Source organism: Stegostoma tigrinum, chromosome 5 (genome assembly GCF_030684315.1).
Source record: "Stegostoma tigrinum isolate sSteTig4 chromosome 5, sSteTig4.hap1, whole genome shotgun sequence".
Taxonomy (NCBI): domain Eukaryota; kingdom Metazoa; phylum Chordata; class Chondrichthyes; order Orectolobiformes; family Stegostomatidae; genus Stegostoma; species Stegostoma tigrinum.
Window position 1 is genome coordinate 43,202,116 of NC_081358.1, and position 25,626 is coordinate 43,227,741.

The 25,626-nt window shown below is 52.6% G+C and overlaps 1 protein-coding gene across 2 annotated transcripts in view; it reads left to right on the forward strand.

Annotated features, from left to right (window-relative positions):
- Positions 1–25,626, forward strand: part of atp9b (ATPase phospholipid transporting 9B) — a 384,890-nt gene that overhangs the window by 226,709 nt on the left and 132,555 nt on the right. Inside the window, exons 10-11 of one of the 2 annotated variants that reach the window (XM_048529464.2) lie at positions 12,812–12,887; positions 18,979–19,055. The exons of the other annotated variant lie outside the window; for it this stretch is intronic. Coding sequence (XP_048385421.1) covers positions 12,812–12,887; positions 18,979–19,055 — 153 coding nt within the window. The remainder of the gene's footprint in view (positions 1–12,811; positions 12,888–18,978; positions 19,056–25,626) is intronic. 2 annotated transcript variants of the gene reach the window in all.

Genomic DNA, 25,626 nt, shown 5'->3' on the forward strand with positions numbered 1-25,626 from the left:
TCGCGCTCTCGCGCTCTCTCGCGCTCTCTCGCGCTCTCGCGCTCTCTCGCGCTCTCTCGCGCTCTCTCGCGCTCTCTCGCGCTCTCTCGCGCTCTCGCGCTGTCTCTCGCTCTCGCGCTGTCTCTCGCTCTCTCGCTCTCTCGCTCTCGCGCTGTCTCGCTCTCGCGCTGTCTCGCTCTCTCGTGCTCTCTCGCTCTCGTGCTCGCTCTCGTTCTCGCGCTGTCTCGCGCTGTCTCGCGCTCTCTCGCGCTCTCTCGCGCTCTCTCGCTCTCTCTCGCTCTCTCTCGCTCTCTCGCGCTCTCTCGCGCTCTCTCGCGCTCTCTCGCGCTCTCTCGCGCTCTCTCGCTCTCTCGCGCTCTCTCGCGCTCTCTCGCGCTCTCTCGCGCTCTCGCGCTGTCTCTCGCTCTCGCGCTGTCTCTCGCTCTCTCGCTCTCTCGCTCTCTCGCTCTCTCGCTCTCTCGCTCTCTCGCTGTCTCGCTCTCTCGCTGTCTCGCTCTCTCGCTCTCTCGTGCTCTCTCGCTCTCGTGCTCGCTCTCTCTCGCTCTCTCTCGCGCTCTCTCTCGCGCTCTCTCTCGCGCTCTCTCGCGCTCTCTCGCGCTCTCTCGCGCTCTCTCGCGCTCTCTCGCGCTGTCTCTCGCTCTCGCGCTGTCTCTCGCTCTCTCGCTCTCGCGCTGTCTCTCGCTCTCTCGCTCTCTCGCTCTCTCGCTGTCTCGCTCTCTCGCTCTCTCGTGCTCTCTCGCTCTCGTGCTCGCTCTCGTTCTCGCGCTGTCTCGCGCTGTCTCGCGCTGTCTCGCTCTCTCTCTCGCTCTCTCTCTCGCTCTCTCTCTCGCTCTCTCTCGCGCTCTCTCTCGCGCTCTCTCTCGCGCTCTCTCTCGCTCTCTCTCGCTCTCTCTCGCGCTCTCTCGCGCTCTCTCGCGCTCTCTCGCGCTCTCTCGCGCTCTCTCGCGCTCTCTCGCGCTCTCTCGTGCTGTCTCTCGCCCTCACTCTGTCGCTCTCGCGCTCTCTCTCGCTCCCGCGCGCTCTCTCGCTCCCGCGCTCTCTCGCTCCCGCGCGCTCTCTCGCTCCCGCGCGCTCTCTCGCTCCCGCGCGCTCTCTCGCTCCCGCGCGCTCTCTCGCTCCCGCGCGCTCTCTCGCTCCCGCGCGCTCTCTCGCTCCCGCGCTCTCTCGCTCCCGCGCGCTCTCGCTCCCGCGCTCTCTCGCTCCCGCGCTCTCTCGCTCCCGCGCGCTCTCTCGCTCCCGCGCTCTCTCGCTCCCGCGCGCTCTCTCGCTCTCGTGCTCTCTCGCTCTCGTGCTCTCTCGCTCTCGTGCTCTCTCGCTCCCGCGCTCTCTCGCTCTCGCGCTCTCTCGCTCTCGCGCTCTCTCGCTCCCGCGCGCTCTCTCGCTCCCGCGCGCTCTCTCGCTCCCGCGCGCTCTCGCTCTCGCGCGCTCTCTCGCTCTCGTGCTCTCTCGCTCCCGCGCTCTCTCGCTCCCGCGCTCTCTCGCTCCCGCGCGCTCTCGCTCCCGCGCTCTCTCGCTCCCGCGCTCTCTCGCTCCCGCGCGCTCTCTCGCTCCCGCGCTCTCTCGCTCCCGCGCGCTCTCTCGCTCTCGTGCTCTCTCGCTCTCGTGCTCTCTCGCTCTCGTGCTCTCTCGCTCTCGTGCTCTCTCGCTCCCGCGCTCTCTCGCTCTCGCGCTCTCTCGCTCTCGCGCTCTCTCGCTCCCGCGCGCTCTCTCGCTCCCGCGCGCTCTCTCGCTCCCGCGCGCTCTCGCTCTCGCGCGCTCTCTCGCTCTCGTGCTCTCTCGCTCCCGCGCTCTCTCGCTCCCGCGCTCTCTCGCTCCCGCGCGCTCTCGCTCTCGCGCTCTCTCGCTCTCGCGCTCTCTCGCTCCCGCGCGCTCTCTCGCTCCCGCGCTCTCTCGCTCTCGTGCTCTCTCGCTCTCGTGCTCTCTCGCTCCCGCGCTCTCTCGCTCCCGCGCTCTCTCGCTCCCGCGCGCTCTCGCTCCCGCGCGCTCTCGCTCTCGCGCTCTCTCGCTCCCGCGCTCTCTCGCTCCCGCGCGCTCTCTCGCTCCCGCGCTCTCTCGCTCCCGCGCGCTCTCTCGCTCTCGTGCTCTCTCGCTCTCGTGCTCTCTCGCTCTCGTGCTCTCTCGCTCTCGTGCTCTCTCGCTCCCGCGCTCTCTCGCTCTCGCGCTCTCTCGCTCTCGTGCTCTCTCGCTCCCGCGCTCTCTCGCTCCCGCGCTCTCTCGCTCCCGCGCTCTCTCGCTCTCGCGCTCTCTCGCTCCCGCGCGCTCTCTCGCTCCCGCGCTCTCTCGCTCTCGCGCTCTCTCGCTCCCGCGCTCTCTCGCTCCCGCGCTCTCTCGCTCCCGCGCTCTCTCGCTCCCGCGCGCTCTCGCTCTCGCGCTCTCTCGCTCCCGCGCTCTCTCGCTCCCGCGCGCTCTCTCGCTCCCGCGCTCTCTCGCTCCCGCGCGCTCTCTCGCTCCCGCGCTCTCTCGCTCCCGCGCGCTCTCTCGCTCTCGTGCTCTCTCGCTCTCGTGCTCTCTCGCTCTCGTGCTCTCTCGCTCCCGCGCTCTCTCGCTCTCGCGCTCTCTCGCTCTCGCGCTCTCTCGCTCCCGCGCGCTCTCTCGCTCCCGCGCGCTCTCTCGCTCCCGCGCGCTCTCTCGCTCCCGCGCGCTCTCTCGCTCCCGCGCGCTCTCTCGCTCCCGCGCGCTCTCTCGCTCCCGCGCGCTCTCTCGCTCCCGCGCGCTCTCGCTCTCGCGCTCTCTCGCTCCCGCGCTCTCTCGCTCCCGCGCTCTCTCGCTCCCGCGCGCTCTCGCTCTCGCGCTCTCTCGCTCTCGCGCTCTCTCGCTCCCGCGCTCTCTCGCTCCCGCGCGCTCTCTCGCTCCCGCGCTCTCTCGCTCCCGCGCGCTCTCTCGCTCCCGCGCGCTCTCTCGCTCTCGCGCTCTCTCGCTCCCGCGCTCTCTCGCTCCCGCGCGCTCTCGCTCTCGCGCTCTCTCGCTCCCGCGCGCTCTCTCGCTCCCGCGCGCTCTCTCGCTCCCGCGCGCGCTCTCGCTCCCGCGCGCGCTCTCGCTCCCGCGCGCGCTCTCGCTCCCGCGCGCGCTCTCGCTCCCGCGCGCGCTCTCGCTCCCGCGCGCTCTCGCTCTCGCTCTCTCTCGCTCTCTCGCTCTCTCTCTCGCTCTCTCTCTCGCTCTCTCTCGCTCTCTCTCTCGCTCTCTCTCGTTCTCTCTCGCGCTCTCTCGCGCTCTCTCGCGCTCTCTCGCGCTCTCTCGCGCTCTCTCTCGCTCTCTCGCTCTCTCGCTCTCTCGCTCTCTCGCTCTCTCTCGCTCTCTCGCTCTCTCTCGCTCTCTCTCGCTCTCTCTCGCTCTCTCGCGCTCTCTCTCGCTCTCTCTCGCTCTCTCGCGCTCTCTCGCGCTCTCTCGCGCTCTCTCGCGCTCTCTCGCTCTCTCGCGCTCTCTCGCGCTCTCTCGCGCTCTCTCGCGCTCTCTCGCGCTCTCTCGCGCTCTCTCGCGCTCTCGCGCTGTCTCTCGCTCTCTCGCTCTCGCGCTGTCTCTCGCTCTCTCGCTCTCTCGCTCTCTCGCTCTCTCGCTCTCGTGCTCGCTCTCGTTCTCGCGCTGTCTCGCGCTGTCTCGCGCTGTCTCGCTCTCTCTCGCTCTCTCTCGCTCTCTCTCGCTCTCTCGCGCTCTCTCGCGCTCTCTCTCTCGCGCTCTCTCGCGCTCTCGCGCTCTCTCGCGCTCTCTCGCGCTCTCTCGCGCTCTCGCGCTCTCTCGCGCTCTCGCGCTCTCTCGCGCGCTCTCTCGCGCTCTCTCGCGCTCTCTCGCGCTGTCTCTCGCCCTCACTCTGTCGCTCTCGCGCTCTCTCTCGCTCCCGCGCGCTCTCGCTCCCGCGCGCTCTCGCTCCCGCGCTCTCTCGCTCCCGCGCTCTCTCGCTCCCGCGCGCTCTCTCGCTCCCGCGCTCTCTCGCTCCCGCGCTCTCTCGCTCCCGCGCGCTCTCTCGCTCCCGCGCTCTCTCGCTCTCGCGCTCTCTCGCTCCCGCGCTCTCTCGCTCCCGCGCTCTCTCGCTCCCGCGCGCTCTCGCTCCCGCGCGCTCTCGCTCCCGCGCTCTCTCGCTCTCGCGCTCTCTCGCTCCCGCGCGCTCTCTCGCTCCCGCGCTCTCTCGCTCCCGCGCGCTCTCTCGCTCTCGTGCTCTCTCGCTCTCGTGCTCTCTCGCTCTCGTGCTCTCTCGCTCTCGTGCTCTCTCGCTCCCGCGCTCTCTCGCTCCCGCGCGCTCTCGCTCCCGCGCTCTCTCGCTCTCGCGCTCTCTCGCTCCCGCGCGCGCTCTCGCTCCCGCGCACTCTCGCTCTCGCGCTCTCGCGCTCTCGCGCTCTCTCGCTCTCGTGCTCTCGTGCTCTCGTGCTCTCGTGCTCTCGTGCTCTCTCGTGCTCTCTCGCTCTCTCGCTCTCTCGCTCTCGTGCTCTCTCGTGCTCTCTCGCTCTCTCGCTCTCTCGCTCTCGTGCTCTCTCGCTCTCTCGCTCTCTCGCTCTCTCGCTCTCTCGCTCTCGTGCTCTCTCGCTCTCGTGCTCTCTCGCTCTCGTGCTCTCTCGCTCTCGTGCTCTCTCGCTCTCTCGCTCTCGTGCTCCCGCGTTCTCGCTCCCGCGCTCCCTCGCTCTATCGTGCTGTCGCTCCCGCGCTCTGTCGCACTCTCGCTCTCTCGCTCCCGTGTTCTCTCGCTCCCGCGCGCTCTCTCGCTCCCGCGCGCTCTCTCGCTCCCGCGCGCTCTCTCGCTCCCGCGCGCTCTCTCGCTCCCGCGCGCTCTCTCGCTCCCGCGCGCTCTCGCTCCCGCGCGCTCTCGCTCCCGCGCTCTCTCGCTCCCGCGCGCTCTCTCGCTCCCGCGCGCTCTCTCGCTCTCGTGCTCTCTCGCTCTCGTGCTCTCTCGCTCTCGTGCTCTCTCGCTCTCGTGCTCCCGCGTTCTCGCTCCCGCGTTCTCGCTCCCGCGTTCTCGCTCCCGCGTTCTCGCTCCCGCGTTCTCGCTCCCGCGCTCCCTCGCTCTATCGTGCTGTCGCTCCCGCGCTCTCTCGCTCTCTCGCTCTCTCGCTCTCTCGCTCTCTCGCTCTCGTGCTCTCTCGCTCTCGTGCTCTCTCGCTCTCGTGCTCTCTCGCTCTCTCGCTCTCGTGCTCTCTCGCTCTCGTGCTCTCTCGCTCTCGTGCTCTCTCGCTCTCGTGCTCCCGCGTTCTCGCTCCCGCGTTCTCGCTCCCGCGTTCTCGCTCCCGCGTTCTCGCTCCCGCGTTCTCGCTCCCGCGCTCCCTCGCTCTATCGTGCTGTCGCTCCCGCGCTCTGTCGCACTCTCGCTCTCTCGCTCCCGTGTTCTCTCGCTCTCGTGCTCTCTCGCTCTCGTGCTCTCTCGCTCTCGTGCTCTCTCGCTCTCGTGCTCTCTCGCTCTCTCGCTCTCTCGCTCTCGTGCTCTCTCGCTCTCGTGCTCTCTCGCTCTCGTGCTCCCGCGTTCTCGCTCCCGCGTTCTCGCTCCCGCGTTCTCGCTCCCGCGTTCTCGCTCCCGCGTTCTCGCTCCCGCGCTCCCTCGCTCTATCGTGCTGTCGCTCCCGCGCTCTGTCGCACTCTCGCTCTCTCGCTCCCGTGTTCTCTCGCTCCCGCGCGCTCTCTCGCTCCCGCGCGCTCTCTCGCTCCCGCGCGCTCTCTCGCTCCCGCGCGCCCTCTCGCTCCCGCGCGCTCTCTCGCTCCCGCGCGCCCTCTCTCTCCCGCGCGCCCTCTCGCTCTCGTGCTCTCTCGCTCTCGTGCTCTCTCGCTCCCGCGCTCTCTCGCTCCCGCGCGCTCTCGCTCCCGCGCGCTCTCGCTCCCGCGCTCTCTCGCTCCCGCGCGCTCTCTCGCTCTCGTGCTCTCTCGCTCTCGTGCTCTCTCGCTCTCGTGCTCTCTCGCTCTCGTGCTCTCTCGCTCCCGCGCTCTCTCGCTCCCGCGCTCTCTCGCTCTCGCGCGCTCTCTCGCTCCCGCGCGCTCTCGCTCTCGCGCTCTCTCGCTCCCGCGCGCTCTCTCGCTCTCGTGCTCTCTCGCTCTCGTGCGCTCTCTCGCTCTCGTGCTCTCTCGCTCTCGTGCTCTCTCGCTCTCGTGCTCTCTCGCTCCCGCGCTCTCTCGCTCCCGCGCTCTCTCGCTCCCGCGCGCTCTCGCTCCCGCGCGCTCTCGCGCGCTCTCGCTCCCGCGCTCTCTCGCTCCCGCGCTCTCTCGCTCCCGCGCGCTCTCTCGCTCCCGCGCGCTCTCTCGCTCCCGCGCGCTCTCTCGCTCCCGCGCGCTCTCGCTCTCGCGCTCTCTCGCTCCCGCGCGCTCTCTCGCTCTCGTGCTCTCTCGCTCCCGCGCGCTCTCTCGCTCTCGTGCTCTCTCGCTCTCGTGCTCTCTCGCTCTCGTGCTCTCTCGCTCTCGTGCTCTCTCGCTCTCGTGCTCTCTCGCTCTCTCGCTCTCTCGCTCTCGTGCTCTCTCGCTCTCGTGCTCTCTCGCTCTCGTGCTCTCGTGCTCCCGCGTTCTCGCTCCCGCGTTCTCGCTCCCGTGTTCTCTCGCTCCCGTGTTCTCTCGCTCCCGCGCGCTCTCTCGCTCCCGCGCGCTCTCGCTCCCGCGCTCTCTCGCTCCCGCGCTCTCTCGCTCCCGCGCGCTCTCTCGCTCTCGTGCTCTCTCGCTCTCGTGCTCTCTCGCTCTCGTGCTCTCTCGCTCTCGTGCTCCCGCGTTCTCGCTCCCGCGTTCTCGCTCCCGCGTTCTCGCTCCCGCGTTCTCGCTCCCGCGTTCTCGCTCCCGCGCTCCCTCGCTCTATCGTGCTGTCGCTCCCGCGCTCTCTCGCTCTCTCGCTCTCTCGCTCTCTCGCTCTCTCGCTCTCGTGCTCTCTCGCTCTCGTGCTCTCTCGCTCTCGTGCTCTCTCGCTCTCGTGCTCTCTCGCTCTCGTGCTCTCTCGCTCTCTCGCTCTCGTGCTCTCTCGCTCTCGTGCTCTCTCGCTCTCGTGCTCTCTCGCTCTCGTGCTCCCGCGTTCTCGCTCCCGCGTTCTCGCTCCCGCGTTCTCGCTCCCGCGTTCTCGCTCCCGCGCTCCCTCGCTCTATCGTGCTGTCGCTCCCGCGCTCTGTCGCACTCTCGCTCTCTCGCTCCCGTGTTCTCTCGCTCTCGTGCTCTCTCGCTCTCGTGCTCTCTCGCTCTCGTGCTCTCTCGCTCTCTCGCTCTCTCGCTCTCGTGCTCTCTCGCTCTCGTGCTCTCTCGCTCTCGTGCTCCCGCGTTCTCGCTCCCGCGTTCTCGCTCCCGCGTTCTCGCTCCCGCGTTCTCGCTCCCGCGTTCTCGCTCCCGCGTTCTCGCTCCCGCGCTCCCTCGCTCTATCGTGCTGTCGCTCCCGCGCTCTGTCGCACTCTCGCTCTCTCGCTCCCGTGTTCTCTCGCTCCCGCGCGCTCTCTCGCTCCCGCGCGCTCTCTCGCTCCCGCGCGCTCTCTCGCTCCCGCGCGCCCTCTCGCTCCCGCGCGCTCTCTCGCTCCCGCGCGCCCTCTCTCTCCCGCGCGCCCTCTCGCTCTCGTGCTCTCTCGCTCTCGTGCTCTCTCGCTCCCGCGCTCTCTCGCTCCCCGCGCTCTCTCGCTCCCGCGCTCTCTCGCTCTCGCGCGCTCTCTCGCTCTCGCGCGCTCTCTCGCTCCCCGCGCTCTCTCGCTCCGCGCGCTCTCGCTCTCGCGCTCTCTCGCTCCCGCGCGCTCTCTCGCTCTCGCGCTCTCTCGCTCTCGCGCTCTCTCGCTCCCGCGCTCTCTCGCTCCCGCGCTCTCTCGCTCCCGCGCTCTCTCGCTCCCGCGCGCTCTCGCTCCCGCGCTCTCTCGCTCCCGCGCTCTCTCGCTCCCGCGCGCTCTCGCTCCCGCGCTCTCTCGCTCCCGCGCTCTCTCGCTCCCGCGCTCTCTCGCTCTCTCGCTCTCTCGCTCTCGCGCTCTCTCGCTCTCGCGCTCTCTCGCTCTCTCGCTCTCTCGCGCTCTCTCGCTCCCGCGCTCTCTCGCTCCCGCGCTCTCTCGCTCCCGCGCTCTCTCGCTCCCGCGCGCTATCGCTCCCGCGCGCTATCGCTCTCGCGCTCTCTCGCTCCCGCGCTCTCTCGCTCCCGCGCGCTCTCGCTCCCGCGCTCTCTCGCTCCCGCGCGCTCTCGCTCCGCGCGCTCTCGCTCCCGCGCTCTCTCGCTCCCGCGCTCTCTCGCTCTCGCGCTCTCTCGCTCTCGTGCTCTCTCGCTCTCGTGCTCTCTCGCTCTCTCGCTCTCGCGCGCTCTCGCTCTCGCGCTCTCTCGCTCCCGCGCGCTCTCTCGCTCCCGCGCTCTCTCGCTCTCGTGCGCTCTCTCGCTCTCGCGCTCTCCTCGCTCCCGCGCTCTCTCGCTCCCGCGCTCTCTCGCTCCCGCGCGCTCTCGCTCCCGCGCGCTCTCTCGCTCCCGCGCGCTCTCGCTCCCGCGCGCTCTCGCTCCCGCGCGCGCTCTCGCTCCCCGCGCTCTCCTCGCTCTCGCGCTCTCTCGCTCTCGCGCTCTCTCGCTCTCGCGCTCTCTCGCTCTCGCGCTCTCTCGCTCTCGCGCTCTCTCGCTCTCGTGCTCTCTCGCTCTCGTGCTCTCTCGCTCTCGTGCTCCCGCGTTCTCGCTCCCGCGTTCTCGCTCCCGCGCTCCCTCGCTCTATCGTGCTGTCGCTCCCGCGCTCTGTCGCACTCTCGCTCTCTCGCTCCCGTGTTCTCTCGCTCCCGTGTTCTCTCGCTCCCGCGCGCGCTCTCGCTCCCGCGCGCTCTCTCGCTCCCGCGCGCTCTCGCTCCCGCGCGCTCTCGCTCCCGCGCGCTCTCGCTCCCGCGCTCTCTCGCTCCCGCGCGCTCTCTCGCTCGTCGTGCTCTCTCGCTCTCGTGCTCTCTCGTCTCGGCTCTCTCGCTCTCGTGCTCTCTCGCTCCCGCGCTCTCTCGCTCCCGCGCTCTCTCGCTCTCGCGCGCTCTCTCGCTCCCCGCGCGCTCTCGCTCTCGCGCTCCTCTCGCTCCCGCGCGCTCTCTCGCTCCCGTGCTCTCTCGCTCTCGTGCGCTCTCTCGCTCTCGTGCTCTCTCGCTCTCGTGCTCTCTCGCTCTCGTGCTCTCTCGCTCCCGCGCTCTCTCGCTCCCGCGCGCTCTCGCTCCCGCGCGCTCTCGCGCGCTCTCGCTCCCGCGCTCTCTCGCTCCCGCGCTCTCTCGCTCCCGCGCGCTCTCTCGCTCCCGCGCGCTCTCTCGCTCCCGCGCGCTCTCTCGCTCCCGCGCGCTCTCGCTCTCGCGCTCTCTCGCTCCCGCGCGCTCTCTCGCTCTCGTGCTCTCTCGCTCCCGCGCGCTCTCCTCGCTCTCGTGCTCTCTCGCTCTCGTGCTCTCTCGCTCTCTCTCGCGCTCTCTCGCTCTCGTGCTCTCTCGCTCTCGCGCTCTCTCGCTCCCGCGCTCTCTCGCTCCCGCGCTCTCTCGCTCCCGCGCGCTCTCGCTCCCGCGCGCTCTCGCTCCCGCGCTCTCTCGCTCCCGCGCGCTCTCTCGCTCCCGCGCGCTCTCTCGCTCCCGCGCGCTCTCGCTCTCGCGCGCTCTCGCTCTCGCGCGCTCTCTCGCTCCCGCGCGCTCTCGCTCCCGCGCGCTCTCTCGCTCTCGTGCGCTCTCTCGCTCTCGTGCTCTCTCGCTCTCGTGCTCTCTCGCTCTCGTGCTCTCTCGCTCTCGTGCTCTCTCGCTCTCTCGCTCTCGTGCTCTCTCGCTCTCGTGCTCTCTCGCTCTCGTGCTCTCTCGCTCTCGTGCTCTCTCGCTCTCGTGCTCTCTCGCTCTCGTGCTCTCTCGCTCTCGTGCTCTCTCGCTCTCGTGCTCTCTCGCTCTCTCGCTCTCTCGCTCTCTCGCTCTCGTGCTCTCTCGCTCTCGTGCTCTCTCGCTCTCGTGCTCTCGTGCTCCCGCGTTCTCGCTCCCGCGTTCTCGCTCCCGCGTTCTCGCTCCCGCGCTCCCGCGCTCTGTCGCGCTGTCGCTCTCTCGCTCCCGTGTTCTCTCGCTCCCGTGTTCTCTCGCTCCCGCGCGCTCTCTCGCTCCCGCGCGCTCTCTCGCTCCCGCGCGCTCTCTCGCTCCCGCGCGCTCTCTCGCTCCCGCGCGCTCTCTCGCTCCCGCGCGCTCTCTCGCTCCCGCGCGCTCTCTCGCTCCCGCGCGCTCTCTCGCTCCCGCGCGCTCTCTCGCTCCCGCGCGCCCTCTCGCTGCCTCTCGCTCTCTCTCCCGCGCGCCCTCTCGCTCCCGCGCGCTCTCTCTCCCGCGCGCTCTCTCTCCCGCGCGCTCTCTCTCCCGCGCGCTCTCTCTCCCGCGCGCTCTCTCTCCCGCGCGCTCTCTCTCCCGCGCCCTCTCTCTCCCGCGCCCTCTCTCTCCCCCCGCGCCCCCCCTCTCCCCCCCCCGCGCCCCCCCTCTCCCCCCCCCGCGCCCCCCCTCTCCCCCCCCCCGCGCCCCCCCTCTCCCCCCCCCGCGCCCCCCCTCTCCCCCCCCCGCGCCCCCCCTCTCCCCCCCCCGCGCCCCCCCTCTCCCCCCCCCGCGCCCCCCCTCTCCCCCCCCCGCGCCCCCTCTCTCCCCCCCCCGCGCCCCCTCTCTCCCCCCCCCGCGCCCCCTCTCTCCCCCCCCCGCGCCCCCTCTCTCCCCCCCCCGCGCCCCCTCTCTCCCCCCCCCGCGCCCCCTCTCTCCCCCCCCCGCGCCCCCTCTCTCCCCCCCCCCGCGCCCCCTCTCTCCCCCCCCCGCGCCCCCTCTCTCCCCCCCCCGCGCCCCCTCTCTCCCCCCCCCGCGCCCCTCTCTCCCCCCCCCGCGCCCCCTCTCTCCCCCCCCCGCGCCCCCTCTCTCCCCCCCCCGCGCCCCCTCTCTCCCCCCCCCGCGCCCCCTCTCTCCCCCCCCCGCGCCCCCTCTCTCCCCCCCCCGCGCCCCCTCTCTCCCCCCCCCGCGCCCCCTCTCTCCCCCCCCCGCGCCCCCTCTCTCCCCCCCCCGCGCCCCCTCTCTCCCCCCCCCGCGCCCCCTCTCTCCCCCCCCCGCGCCCCCTCTCTCCCCCCCCCGCGCCCCCTCTCTCCCCCCCCCGCGCCCCCTCTCTCCCCCCCCCGCGCCCCCTCTCTCCCCCCCCCGCGCCCCCTCTCTCCCCCCCCCGCGCCCCCTCTCTCCCCCCCCCGCGCCCCCTCTCTCCCCCCCCCGCGCCCCCTCTCTCCCCCCCCCGCGCCCCCTCTCTCCCCCCCCCGCGCCCCCTCTCTCCCCCCCCCGCGCCCCCTCTCTCCCCCCCCCGCGCCCCCTCTCTCCCCCCCCCGCGCCCCCTCTCTCCCCCCCCCGCGCCCCCTCTCTCCCCCCCCCCGCGCCCCCTCTCTCTCCCCCCCCGCGCCCCCTCTCTCTCCCCCCCCGCGCCCCCTCTCTCTCCCCCCCCGCGCCCCCTCTCTCTCCCCCTCCCCCCCTCCCCCGCCCCGTCCCGCCCCCTCGCGCGCTCGCTCTCCCGCTCCCTGTCGCGCTCTCCCTGTCGCGCGCGCTCCCTGTCGCGCGCTCCCTGTCGGAGTGCCTGTTCAGCTAATTAAGCTCTTTTCTGTCGCACCTTTTTTGAAATAATTATTTGTCTAATCTAGGACAAAGTCAGTGTTTTTTGAAACATGTTAAATTCACCTGATGATGATCTTAATGTGATTCTAATATGGTTATGCTTCCTTTGAAGTGGCATATATTTAGTTCCACTGACTCCTTGATGGTAAATGTTTGTGTGGTGCAGACCATGGATATCTTAGAGCTGTTGAACCACTGAATCTAAGATCATTGTTAACTGTCAGCTCTTGATGCCTTGGCTTGCAGAAGGAATAATCGGGCCTGGTCTTTTGCTCTTGTATATGATACAATGAGCCTTGCTAGTGGCCTGACTGGATGCTGAAGTAAGCATAGGATTGAGATCAACAGTGATGTTCATTTGGTGAATGCCTGCAGTTGAATACTTGGGGTGGCACGGTGGCTCAGTGGCTAGCACTGTAGCCTCACAGTGCCAGGGACCCGGGTTCGATTCCAGCCTTGGGTACCTGCCTGTGTGGAGTTTGCACATTCTCCCTGTGTCTGCATGGGTTTCCTCCGGGTGCTCCAGTTTTCCCCCACACTCCAAAGACGTGCAGGCTATGTGGATCGGCCATGCTAAATTGTCCATAGTGTTCAAGGGTGTGTGGGTCATGGGAGATGGGTCTGAGTGAAATGCTTCAAGGGGCGGTGTGGACTTGTTGGGCCGAAGTGCCTGTTTCCATACTGTAGGGAATCTAATCTTATCAGTAATGGTGATTTGAAGTCCTGAAGTTTTCATCGGGGAGAAAATTGGTAGAGGAAGAGAAGATATCTTATTGAGGTGATTTAACAAAATTTCTCTTGCACTTGTGTCTCTAGCCAGTAAAGACTTCAGAAAAGCAAAAAAAAAATCAATATCATATTCTGATTTGAAAATCAGTCCTAGAATATAACCTCAGAGATAGTAAGACCTGCGGTTGCTGGAGTCAGAGATAACACAGTGTGGAGTTGGACCAACACAGCAAGTCAGGTCGTGTCACAGGAGCAGGAAAGCTGACGTTTCAGGTCGGGACCCTTCTTCAGAAGCGGCGAGGGGAGAAGGGAGCTCAGAAATAAGTTGGGGGGGTACTCAGAAATAAATAGAGAGGGGAGGGGGTAGGGGCTCAGAAATAAATAGAGAGGAGTGAGGAAGCTCAGCACCGAAACTTCAGCTTTCCTGCTCCTTGGATGCTGCATGGCTTGCTGTGTTCCTCCAGCTCCACACCTTGTTATCTAGAATATAACCTTATCTTATAGTTATAAGCATGACTGAAAAAGCATCATTTTATATTAACAACGGCCTTTCTTTGCTTGACAAGTAGACAAATTTTCCTTTTTTTTGCAGGAAGATAGTGATCCTTCCATCCATGAAAGTCTGAGTACAGAAAACACTCTTTGGGCCAGCACAGTAGTGGCCTCTGGTGAGCATGTTGTTTGGCTACTTCCACCACATGACTTGATATTGACACAGCATGTAATTCTTTGCATTTTATGATATTACTTTCAAACAATATAAGATTTTGTAAAATAAAACCCATTTGGGAGATTGCTTATGTATTGATGGTAGATTTGTCTAGTTGCTGTTCAGTATTGGTTTACAGAAAATTATTTTAAATGTTACACATGAGTTTGGAAAATGCATTGTGGAACTGAATTAACTATTTTAAGAAATTGATCTTAATTTTTTCTTTCTCTTTATATAATTATGATTGCCGCAAAATATTTAGATAATCTCGTCAATAAAACACGAAGCACTCTGTTTTTCAGGGAGGCTCATTGTCAACTGGCTAACTGTCTACATTGCCAGTTTCCATGTCTGAGGGGAAACCCAATGCAAGGTGCCCCCCCCCCCCCCGCTCATGAAACAACAATAATCAGTATTTAAGCATTTTTCTATGATGTTGCCTTGATGACGGTTCAGCATTTGTTATTTGTTTTGTTTAAATCGAACACAAATTTGCTGTGAGTTTTATCCAGCATGTACTTGCTGTTTTCACAATTTCTTATCTTTATTTACATCTGTTATTGTTTTGTAATGTCATCTACCCTATCTTTGTGGTCTTCTCCAGATCGACAGCAGTACAAAATCTCTGTGCTGCTTTAGTTCTAGCCTCTTGCATTTCTTCAGTTTTGAGCATTACACTGTTATTAGCTATGTTTTTGAAAATCTGGACGCTAGGTGATGCAACTTCTTCCCCGTATCTCTTTTCTTCTTTCTTCTCCTTTTACATTGTTATTTAAGCCATACCTCTTTAACCAAACACTTGGTCACCTATCTTAAAGGTTCCTTATGTGGCTTAATGCGAAATTTTAATTGATTATATGCCTGCAAAGCCTTGTTCATTTTGCTGTGTTGGTGGTGCTACTTAATCTCAAGTTGTTAGCATACAATTGGGTTTTCTGGCAAACATCAAAAAATGTCATCTGGTGTTCCCAAGATCTCACATTTAGTGTTCAGTAAATTGAATCTTGTTTAGCCATTTTGTCCAGTTATTTATCTTGTGCATAATTGTGCAAGTACTTAGAGATTTCTTGCTTTTAAATTATGGTTTGTGCGAAATACATCATAAATGTTTTCATCCTATGGTTTTATTACCTTCCACCAGGACAATCTGTGTCACAAGGTATCCAAATAGTTTAAAAACTGGAGATCTGCACTTCCTGCATTATTTGAATTGAAGGCTACACTTTAAAGTTACAGTTTTGTTCTGCTACTTTGGAATCAGGATACCCAACCAGGAAATGTCTAAATAAATTCCACTTCAGTCGAAGGAAAAGAAAGCTTCGCTTGTTTGCAACATCTTATGCATTTTGAAACATCATGAAATATTCAGAATTAATCATGTTGGGCATGATAAATTGCAAAGGGGAGCTAATGTTCAGACTGGAGATTTAATGGCCAAGATGAAGTGTTGTAGCCTTGAGTATATTGCAATTGAAATCAGCCAGACCCAGCCCAATAATTAAGTGGATAACAAATTTGATTAGGGGAGGATAAACTCAACTTGGGAATGTTCTATTAATGGTGGTTTCCCTGAGCCTGCTTTGGGAAGTGAGGAGCAAAGTTAGCAATAAATCTCTGCATATTGGAAAAAGATTTGATGGGACATTGAAATGAGAAAACAATTTGTTTAGAATGGTCTTGTTGTTGAATTTCTTTATTTTCAGAAAGCATTAACTCCCAAGACTTGTCACTGTTTTTCATTCAAAAATGTTTGGTTTCACACTAACTTACATTAGTTCCTTAAGGGAAGGAAACTGTCACCCCTACCTGGTCTGACCTACATGTGATCAACTTAACTCTAAGCAATTAAGCATGGACAGTAAATGCTGGACTGGACAGTGGCAGCTGCACCTTGTAAATGAGTATAAGAAAATTAGAAATTGCTATTTCTTTGTTGTTCCTGTAATCTATCTCCAAAGCTTTTACAGTTATCTTTTCCATGAGTTGAATTCTTTTGCTTTTGCATTTTTAAGCATATTAATAGATCAAGTTCTCATTCTGGGAGCACCACTTGCAAGATTTCTCCAGTCTGTAGCATTTGTTTGTTACCATTATGGTTATCTGCCTCTGTAGTAGGGAAAGGAAAGTCATCTAGATTGAACATTCACTTGCTTTCTCTCCATGGATGCTGCCTGACCCACTGTGAGCTCCAGCATTTTTTTGTTTTCTGTTCTTTTATTGCTTTCTCCATATTCCTTTATTTCTGGAGTACTTAACAACATCACAAGAAGTGATGGTATAGGCTTTCTACTGACCAGCATTTGAACTCAAAAGTTCAAATTGTATATTAGAATAATAGACTTGAACATTGAAATATCAAATATTTTTAACTTTCTTTCCAATTCATTCACCAACAATGACCGTTTTGTTATAACTAATCCGCATCCTTGTCTCTGGAAGTCACTAGATGATACCATGATTCTAGCTCTACATATAACTAAGAAATTGGCTTCATTACTCCACCAAATGGATCTTCCTTCCAATCATTTTATTTTGTGCCCAGGCAAATTCTGCATCTACTTTGACTCTTCTGATGTCCTGCTTTTAAATACAGAAGGATCTTAGTGCATGGCCATTCAACTTCAGCTTTAGTCTCTCATGGCCTTTAGGAAAGCATCTGATTATAAAATGCGCAGCATTTATTAGAAGAAACTTCTCAGTCAGTTTCTGAACCCTCTTCTTTTGCAGAACGCTTGGGAGTACTTGAGTATTTTCATCTTGTAGACGTTATCTTGAAGCCATGTTGCATGCATGTCGTGGTGCAGCATTCTGTTTCTTGCAGATCAGCTTACACTGCAATAGTTTTGAAGTTTTAGTTCGTCATGCAACTATTGATGCAAGATTGAGATCTTGATTACTAAACACACATGTAGCTGTTGACTTTTCCTTTCCCTTTACCACATTTGGTTGCTAATTTGGAAAGATGATTTTTCTTAATTTCAATGGAAGTGCTTCCAGAAGAACGAAACTGATATTGTTCGGATACGTCAACTTGCAAGCAGAAATATTTGGTTTGTCTGCCTTGCCGTATGAATCCTACAGTTACATGTATTAACGTAACTCATTTATCAAAGTAAAATATCCAAAAATGCTTCATGAGTGGGTAATATGGCAATAATTGAGATAAGTCAAAAGAAGATGGATGTCTGAATACCAGGCCAAAGTGGGAGGTTTTCAATAGCATTTTAGAGGAGAAAAAATTCTAGAACTGATGACCTGTACAATGTGTGATGTGGCCAACAAAGTCACGATATGCAAGAAGCCTTTGTAGGCAGGATTCTGAGAATTGTGGGTCTAAGGTGGTTTCAGAGTTGGAGAAGGATAAGCCACTGGAGGAATTTCCACACTCGGCTCAGAATTTTAAGATTGAAATCAGAATTCGTTGTAGGTCAGTAGCCAAAAGGGTGATGGGTAAACATGGCTAGGTGTGAATTAGAATGCTGGCAGCAAAGGTTTGAACCAACCAAAAGTTACAGAGGGTATAAGATGGAGGCTAGCAAGACCATTGAAATAGTTAAATGTGGATGCAAATTTCAGCAGTAGACAAGTTAAGACCGGGGGAGGGGTACATGATATATGCGACAGAAAAAATGTCCTTGGATTCTCTAAAATTGAATAAAGTTCAAAACCAGTCTTTAAATGAAATCACTCGTGTTTTGTAGTTAGTGAAATGTTGAAACAGAAATATCAATAAAGGGAGCATTGGAAAGATACAACACATCAACTGTAGCATAACTTTTGTTTCTCAAGTGTTGCCTGTTAAACATAGAAACATAGAAAATAGGAGCAAGAAGAGGCCATTCAGCCCTTCAAGACTGCTCTGCCATTCAGTATGATCATGACTGATCATCCAACTCAGTGTCCTGTTCCCACTTCCTTCCTACTTATATATCTTTTGATCCCTTTAGCCTAGAAACTATATCTCACTTCTTGAAAACATTCAATGTTTTGTCCACAACCACTTTCTGTGGCAGGGAATTCTATAGGCTCTCCACATTTGAAGACATTTCTCCTCATCTCAGTTCTAAATGGCTTAGCTCGTCTCCTTAGACTGTGACCTTTTGGTTCTGGAGTCCCCAGTCTTCAGTGACATCCTTCCTGCATTTTTCCTGTCTAGTGCTGTTAGAATTTTAGATGTTTCTATGAGAAGCCCCACTCCTGCCACGCTCCCTACCATTCTCCTGGTCCACTTTCTCCTCATCCGTTGGCCTTGCATTGCAGAAGTCAGTGTGGAAAACCTTTGCACTCCCTCCATAGCTAGAACATCCATTCTCATCCTTCAAGATTTCCTTGAAAGATTTTCTAGCGCTTTGCCTAATACAGCCTCACATTTATTTGTGTTATTTACAAATGGTGTTTTCAGTGGATTTATTTACAATACAGCTTTAGATTTCTTTTAAGCTTCTGGCTGTTTGAATCCAATTGTACCATATATTTTTAGTTATTGCAGATTAACATACACTTGTAATGTTCGTTTCTGTATAAATCAGGATTGCTTTGTCCAATCGTAAAATTAACATATTACACTTAGATGGCATGTCTGATTAGAAGTATTTTGAGGTTTGTTCATAGCTCCGTGCATATAGCAGATCTCCACTCCAATTTTCAATTATTGGAATAGTGGATTTAGCACTTTATTCCTCTGTTGGGGAAGCATTAACATAGTTGGCTGGCTTATTACAACTGATTAGTTGAAACAAATGCTGAGCGAATCCATTTCACATTTACATTGCTATATTATACTTGAGGTTTGCTTTGTAATATCCAGAAGGGACGTTCTTATATCAATATACGACTTATGCCTTATTAATAAACCTTTCAGAAATATCATCAACTAATAAAAATTCTAATGGGACACTTATCGTGTGGATTTATTGCATCTTATTTTTCCACTGTGCATTGAACCCTCATACTTACTTTAGTCTGGTGTTAGTGATCCTCCACATTATTGATTTGTGGCCTGTCTCCTCTTTAATTGCTGGCACAGAGGCTATAGGAGCTGAAGGTTTTGAGGTGTTCCCCATGCAATTCCCTAAGCACTCTTCCCTAACCTGACCTTGACCCACAGATTGACCTCGATATGTAGTAGTTATGTGTCTAAACAGGATTTTCTCTGTAACTATCAGCCACAGGGAAATTCATAAATTCTCAGAGCATTAAGATATACTTTTGCAGACATGCTATGCCGAAAGAAAATTAACCCTCATTATTGTGCTTATCATAAGTACCACAGGCCAAAAGAGAAGAGCTAGATGATTTTTGTGGTATAATTGCAGAATACTCCTGACATTTTTATTTGGTTGATAAGACAATAAGCTATATATTTTTCCAACCTTTGTGAGCATTACTTTTTGAGCGATATATATATATATATATAAATATATGCCTTAGTGTGTTTCATGCCATTATGTTTATTGTTCAGAGGGCAAGTAAAGGTCAAAGAAACTGGTGTGTTTCATAGCTTGTTAACATGGGAAGGTTGAAATTCTGAATTGTTAACGACATTCATTGTGATCCTGGTCTATCTCTACTGTAATTTAGTACCTTTAATGAGTTGTTTGCTAATTCTTACCCTCCTAACTGCCAAACATGATTCACTGAATCTTCTTTTATTCCTCTGCGTTCCAGATGAGTTTAGATTTTTTTTAAATGAGCTCTTTCAATGTGCTATTGGGTACATATTCTAATAGCACTTTTGAAAATATATTCCTTAGGAAAAATTGAAAATTATGCTGAAATAATAGCAATGAATAAGAGGTGTAATTGATGCATAAAATATGGTTGTTGGTAAATTTAATCCCTGTTGAGTGTCTCCGCTTTCCATTCTGTAAAGGATCTTTTTCATTTGCTTTTCTTTTTGCAGTTTTCAGATATGGTTGCAAAATTTAACATTAAATTTTTCAATGTGAGTTTTCTGTTAATACAGTATAACCCATTATTTTGGCATTCCAATTAAATTTGATAACTCTTGATTCAGTGTGTTTTAATTATAGTTTTGTTTTAAACAGGTACAGTGATAGGGGTGGTAATTTATACTGGAAAAGAAACTCGCAGTGTAATGAATACTTCTAATCCCAAAAATAAGGTGAGTTCTAGGCTAGTTGTGAAGGAACTTTTATCTTTGTTCATTGCATTAATAAAATTTAGCCAATTAAGTTAATCTCTATTGTGTTTCAAATTTGTACAAAGCAGTTTCTCTCTTCTAGGCCCACTTACTCTTTATTTTGACAAATTTAGTTTACCTTATCTTTTTTGTGCACAAATTATTACAGCTCGGAAATCAAGTTTTCAAATGCATGATTTACCTTGAGACAGCAGCCACTTCACAAATTGAGTACAATGTCAAACATGTTAAGGCATAACAAGATGGTAATTTGTGAATACCAAATAGATTCTTAATGAGTGAATCATATTGACTTAAGAGGAACAAGATTGAATCAAATTCAACATTTTTAAACTCATTTTTGTTTTGATGTTGACGATCATCTGCAATCATTTTGTTGGTGGATTTTTTTTGGCTCTTATTTTAAGGCAATAATGATTTAGGCATGCATAGAAAAGTGGAATTTACTTGCAAGTGACCTAGCTTAACATAATTGATCAAAATGATTTGTACACTTACCCAATTGAAATCCATTTTATAGATTAGGAGTCTTAACCAGATGCGGTGATGGCTTTTAGGACCTTCTGGTATCAATATTACTATTGCATTTACAGTACTCCTGTTCTGAATTCATTTAATTGTGTTGTTTTCATTTATTGTTTAAGTAGTGGCCTATACTGACACGCTGTTCTCTATATTAAAAAGATACAAAAATGCCTTTCTTGCTTGAAACCAAAATGCAACACTATAATATTTTCTGAACAACATTGTGTAGGTTTGTAGAGCGACCTGAAAACTCAAAGCCAAACTGGAGACACCTACAGTTTTTTCCTTTTAACAGCTAATTCCTTTTAAGTAGTTTCACAATGTTAATTACTTTGTGCATTTTCAGAAAATTTAATTTCAAGATCTCAAATTAAAATTTTATAAATGGTTTAAGCACCTACGTTAATCTAAAAACAATATTTTATCATGTTTAATGCAGTTGTATATTTATCGACAAGTGGAAGTAATGTTGTATACTTGGTGAAAATTTATTTCTTTGGGCATACCAAAAAGACACTACAACTCATCAATTGTGACAAACAGTTTCATAGTATTAATTGTCATAAGTTATTCTAAGTGTGGATCCCTGTGAAAGGAGTGATAATACAAATTGCCTGCAGCACTTATTGTAAGCCCTAGAGCATATTGATTTGTTTTTCTAATAAAAAGATGCTTTCAACTGCCTCTGACACAGAGGTAGGTACTGTGAGTCATTGTGTGAATAATAATGGGATGTATCATTATGCTTTCCTTCAGACTAGCATTGTTAGCTCTGAACAATATCAGTTTCCTTCAAAATTTGCCTTGCATTGTAAGGATCTATATGGTCATTATTTTTAACAAGTATAATTGTGACATGAAGTTAAAATAATCCACAAATAACACTATAATATATTTAGATTGCATGCTGATTTTTAAAATAAAGCTGTTTGTGTCAATTAGCATAATACTGCTCCTGGTAAACCCTACATAAGCTTTGCTAAGCAGCAGAATTTTAGCGGTTATATCAGACATGCCACATACAGTGCTGAATAAAGTAAGCACTATTATTCAAGCAGGCTGACCACTCAATACTTGGTAATGCCCTTACTGAGATTAGTGCTAACAGTAGGACACTGTTCAGAGACAATAAGTATTTACAATAATTAAAAATATGACAGTTGCAGTGAATTGCAAGTGTTGCAGCAATAAAATACTTGCTACCTGTTTATTGAATTTTGCCTCTTAGTGATTTAGTCTTGTACTGTACTTAATTTAAAGTGATTGTTTTTATTCTAAAGGAGCGTGAAATTTTGTCAATGCCATTGTATTAGCCCTTAGAATATTGAATTACCTTCCTGGCTTCTGTAAAATATTTCATTGCCTTGCAGTCTTGTCTTCAAATTTATTGAAATGTAAATAATTCAATATTTATTTTTCTTGAAAGAAATATCAACTCCAGTCTTCAAAACCAAGTTTTTTTTTATACTTGGTTCATTTGTCACAGTGGTCACAGGAGTGTTAACCCTGCAACTTTAGGAGCATGTGTACATTGAACATGAAAACTGACATATCCTAATTCCCACACTGAAGTACTTTTGGTGTCAACATTTTATTTTCAAGTATTGATACTGTGTTTATCACAATAGCTATTACAGTATTGTTATCTATTAAATTTTTTTTTGAAAACTGCTGGGGAGTTGAGCTGCCTGTTTTTAACCACTGTCAAATCCAGAGTTCTTTGCATACTTTTTCCTACTTAGATCATTCTGGAGTGATTTTTCAATAAGAATGAGCATTTGAGAGTCAAGGTGTTGCTTGTAACAAAACCTTGTAGATGAATGATCACATGGGTAATTGGGCAATGGGATTTCCCATGAGTTAAGACATGGGCAACAGTTTTGAATGACTTCAAGTTTACAGTTGGGAAAATATGGGAGTCTAGCCAGGAGTGCATCGCAGTAGTTGAACCAAGAAGATAACAAAAGCATGCATGACAGTGTCTGCAGCAATTAAGCTGAGATCAGTAAAGTTGAGTGATGTGCCTGAGGTAGAAATACGCAACTTACTGATGAGAAAAGTGAGAGGTTGGAAACTCTTTTGGAGACTAATTTGAGACCAAGAGACCACAAATGCGTGAACAGAATGGCTCAATGTCATACTGTAGCCAAGGAGGGAGGTGGAGTTGACAGCTCGGCATTAGATGTTTGCAGTTTAAATGGTACACAGTTAAGTGTATCCATCCAGGTAAAACAGCTTAATTTACTCTGAGACAGTTGTGTCCATTTGAAAAAACAAAATTGGTGAGTGCATGTTTATCAGTGCAGCCAGCTACAGTTAGATTCTTACTGCCAACCTTGCTCATGCACTAATGGCCAAGATTGGAAATTAAATCAAAAATTGTTTTCTTTTGAGGCTTTCAGTTTTTCAAAGAAAAACTTGTGACCAGCATTTTACTGTTTTACTAGCTTTCCTACAGCAAGGTTGGAATTGAAATTTAATAAAATGTAACTTTCTGTAGTTCCATGCTCAATTTGGAGGCATAAGTTAGGCAGTAAGTTTGGAATAAATTTATACTTGTTCTATAATTATGTAAACTGTTGGCAATATTGTTGTCTTTAAGAGAGACTTTTGCATATCTTTTTTGTACTATAAATAAAACGCTGCTTTAATACTACCCCCAAATATTTCAACAAATTTAAAAACTATTTGATGCAGGTCTTTGATACTCATGTAACAAGAAGGAGCTGTCTGTACTTTTGCTAAATTAAGCCTATTTTTATTTCCTTTATTTTGCAGTTATAGATTTGCCCATTTTTAAAGGATGTCGTTTGTAATGAGTCTACTCAAATTATTTAAACCTCATCTTGTTAGATAAAATTGTATCTACCATTGATTAAGGTCAATTTCAGACCTTAATTAACCTACAGGGATGGATGTGTTTCTTTAACCATGCACTATGACATTTTAAAAGCAGCTGGCTAATCCAGCGTATGGATTGGATGTGTACGTGTCACCTTGGTTTTATTTTTGACAACTAGTTTTTAACAAGAATATTACTTCTTGAATATTTAATTACACGTGTTACATGTATTGATCGGACCTACAGTATGTACTATAGTATAGCGTCATATCAGTCTTTTGCCATGTACTTGCATAAGTGCTGAATTTTTAAAAAATGTGTTGCTGAGTTTTCTGACAAGTCCTGACTGTCAGCAATACCATTTTATTTTGAGTATGTCAGACAACAGCGTAGTTATTGTATGTTATCTCTGCGTGCTGATCATGTTTTGAGGTGATAAGTCTAGAAATCACTCTCAGAATAACACAAAGTCATCTTGAGAGCCATTACATATGTAGAGTTATGCATCATCTTCATCTAGGCTGCAAGAAATTTCTTTTTTCAAATATTGCAGTTTCAACTTACTTTTGCTAGTATGGTTATTGCATGAGAAGATGATGTAGAAACTTTACTAATAACACAGGCATCCCAAGGAGTGGTCCAGTATGAATTTTTGTCTGCCACCTTCATGCAGCTGAATTTCTAGTGTTAGCTATACTTCAATGGGAGGTTATTGCAGAAAAGCCACATAGTTTCCAATGGGATATAAGACAGCATAGCCTCTGGACTGCACTTGAACATCTTCAAGTGGCTATTCATGTCGGCATTATTGGGAACGATCCTCACTTGGAAATACATTGTTCCTTCACCGTTATTCAGCCAAAGTCCTGGGAATTCCATCGCTAAGGGCATTGTGGATCTACCCATAGCACAAGGACTGCAGTGGTTACAGATGACATCTCACTGCTTTCTCAAGGGCAACAATGGATGGGTAATAAATGCTGGCTATCCAGCAGTATCCGTGCCCCTTGGGTGAATAAAACAATGTCCTGTTGCTCCACTGCGCTGCCGTTTCCCAGGAGCTTTCTAATTCATTTCTTCTCAAAAGTGACCAAGTCATTTTGAGAGCCATGATTGAATCTGCCTCCACCACATACTCGGGTTGTGCATTCAGATCCTAACTTGCTGTATTTAAAATAACTTTTTATTTGTAATCGTTACCTCTCTTGATAATTACCTTAAATTGGTGACTGTTAATTCTGGATTCTGCCAAAGTGGACAACTTCTGTCTATCTGCTGTATCCAGCCTTCTAATGATGCGGTCCAAGCTTGAACAAAGAGTTATGTTTTAAAGAGCATCTCAAAGAAGGGAAGAAAAATAGAAAGAGGGAATTCAGGAGGTCTTAAGGCCTAGGGAGATGACAACACAGCCAGTGACATGGAAGTGATTAAATAGGAGTTGTACAAGAGCCCAGAATTTGAAGAGTACAGATATTTCAGGGTTGAAGAGGTGAAGTAGGTAACAGATGGGGAACGGTCAGGCTGTGAAGTTGCATAAACAAGTGATTCAGTCCACAGTGGGTAAAGTAGAAGCTATGGTATTAAAAACCATCAGAACTAATTGACCTCTTGCAAAGATGTTCTAATGATTTCATCATTGGTATCAACCCAATGTATAAATTAGGCTCAAAGATGACCATTGCACCAAAGTCAGACAAACCTAAGATTCTGTGGTGATACTTAGCAGCAGCTGCCCATTCGGCGCTACCTTGGAGGAAGGCATTATTCATAATTCCAAAAACAGTCCGTACTCGCTCACTAATAATCTGCTTGTTCATTCTGGAATTGGGTTGCACCAAGACCCCTTAATTCCACCCTTGATTTAACCTGATGCAAAAATGAGCTCGATGTCTTTATTGGCAAATTTTAAATACGGCCGATTCATTTATTCATCATGCAAACTGAATGATGAAACGGGGCACAACAAAGTCATAAGCCCTTCTGTGGCATAATGGCTACTCGGATCTAGATTATTTCTCGCTGCGTATTGCACAAACCTTTGGAATGCTCTAAGACCGTTCTTGGTCCTGAAAAATGCCCAGTCAACCTCTGATTACCCAGGAAGAGTAAGATATCTCAAAAATTTGAGCAGCAAGTAAAAGTAGCTGCTTCACAGTGCTGCTGAGCAACACAAGTATCCACCACAGAAAAGATGCTGCCACCAAGCCTATGACACAGATGAGTAAAACTGTGTATGAATTTCATTTCCAGTGTGATGCCAGATGTGTAGCCAAAAATTCCAAAGACTGGCAGATTGTCTTAAATAGCACGTATGAAACAATCAAGGTGCTGCCCCTACCCGACCAGCCTGTGCTTGTAAAACTTGAAACAAAGTCCAACATTAGGTATGATTCTGTAGTTGGCCCACTTTTGCTGGATAATCCTGAATGTTTAGAATTGCGTTCACAACCAATTTAGGACTGTCGGTTGGGCTTGCTGTGTATACACATACACATACTGGATGTTGCATATCAATTCACAGAGCCTCATTCTTTCTAGATTGAAAGAACATGTTCATACACTGCACTTGTTTCAACTCCTAGATGACAGCCACTCACTTTTTTTAGTTGAGGCAGAGCCAACCTGTCTGGCTTTAAACTTTTAAAAAATTGACAGTCAGCATTAATAGGTTAATTCTCCATGGCAATGCCTCTGCTAATTAGAGTCCACTTGACAACTGATCAGCACACCATTTGTGTGCTTTAAATGTTGGCTTTCACCTTGAATTGACATTTTTGCAAAATGTCCTGATTCTCATAGGTCAAAAAGTTTTGACAAAACATATACTTTCTTTCAATAATTCACCAATTTTCTACTTACTTGGAAGTCCAATTTGGGTTAATCTGTTGCCCCACAAATTTGATTACTTTTCCAGTAGAAAAGTAATGTTTTTGTTTCATGAGGTGAGGGCGATATTTACATTAGCATCTTCATGTTCGTTGAAAACGATATGGAAACAGATTGGTGCAGTTTTAATGAAGTAAATAATGTCAACATAAAAATATTAACATAAGATTTTTATGAAAGCAATCTGTCTGATCCCTGCATTATATAACACTATTGTCAGTTTCTAGCAGATGTATCCAGTAATTAAAGCTTTTCATATCAATATCAAGATGCAAAGTC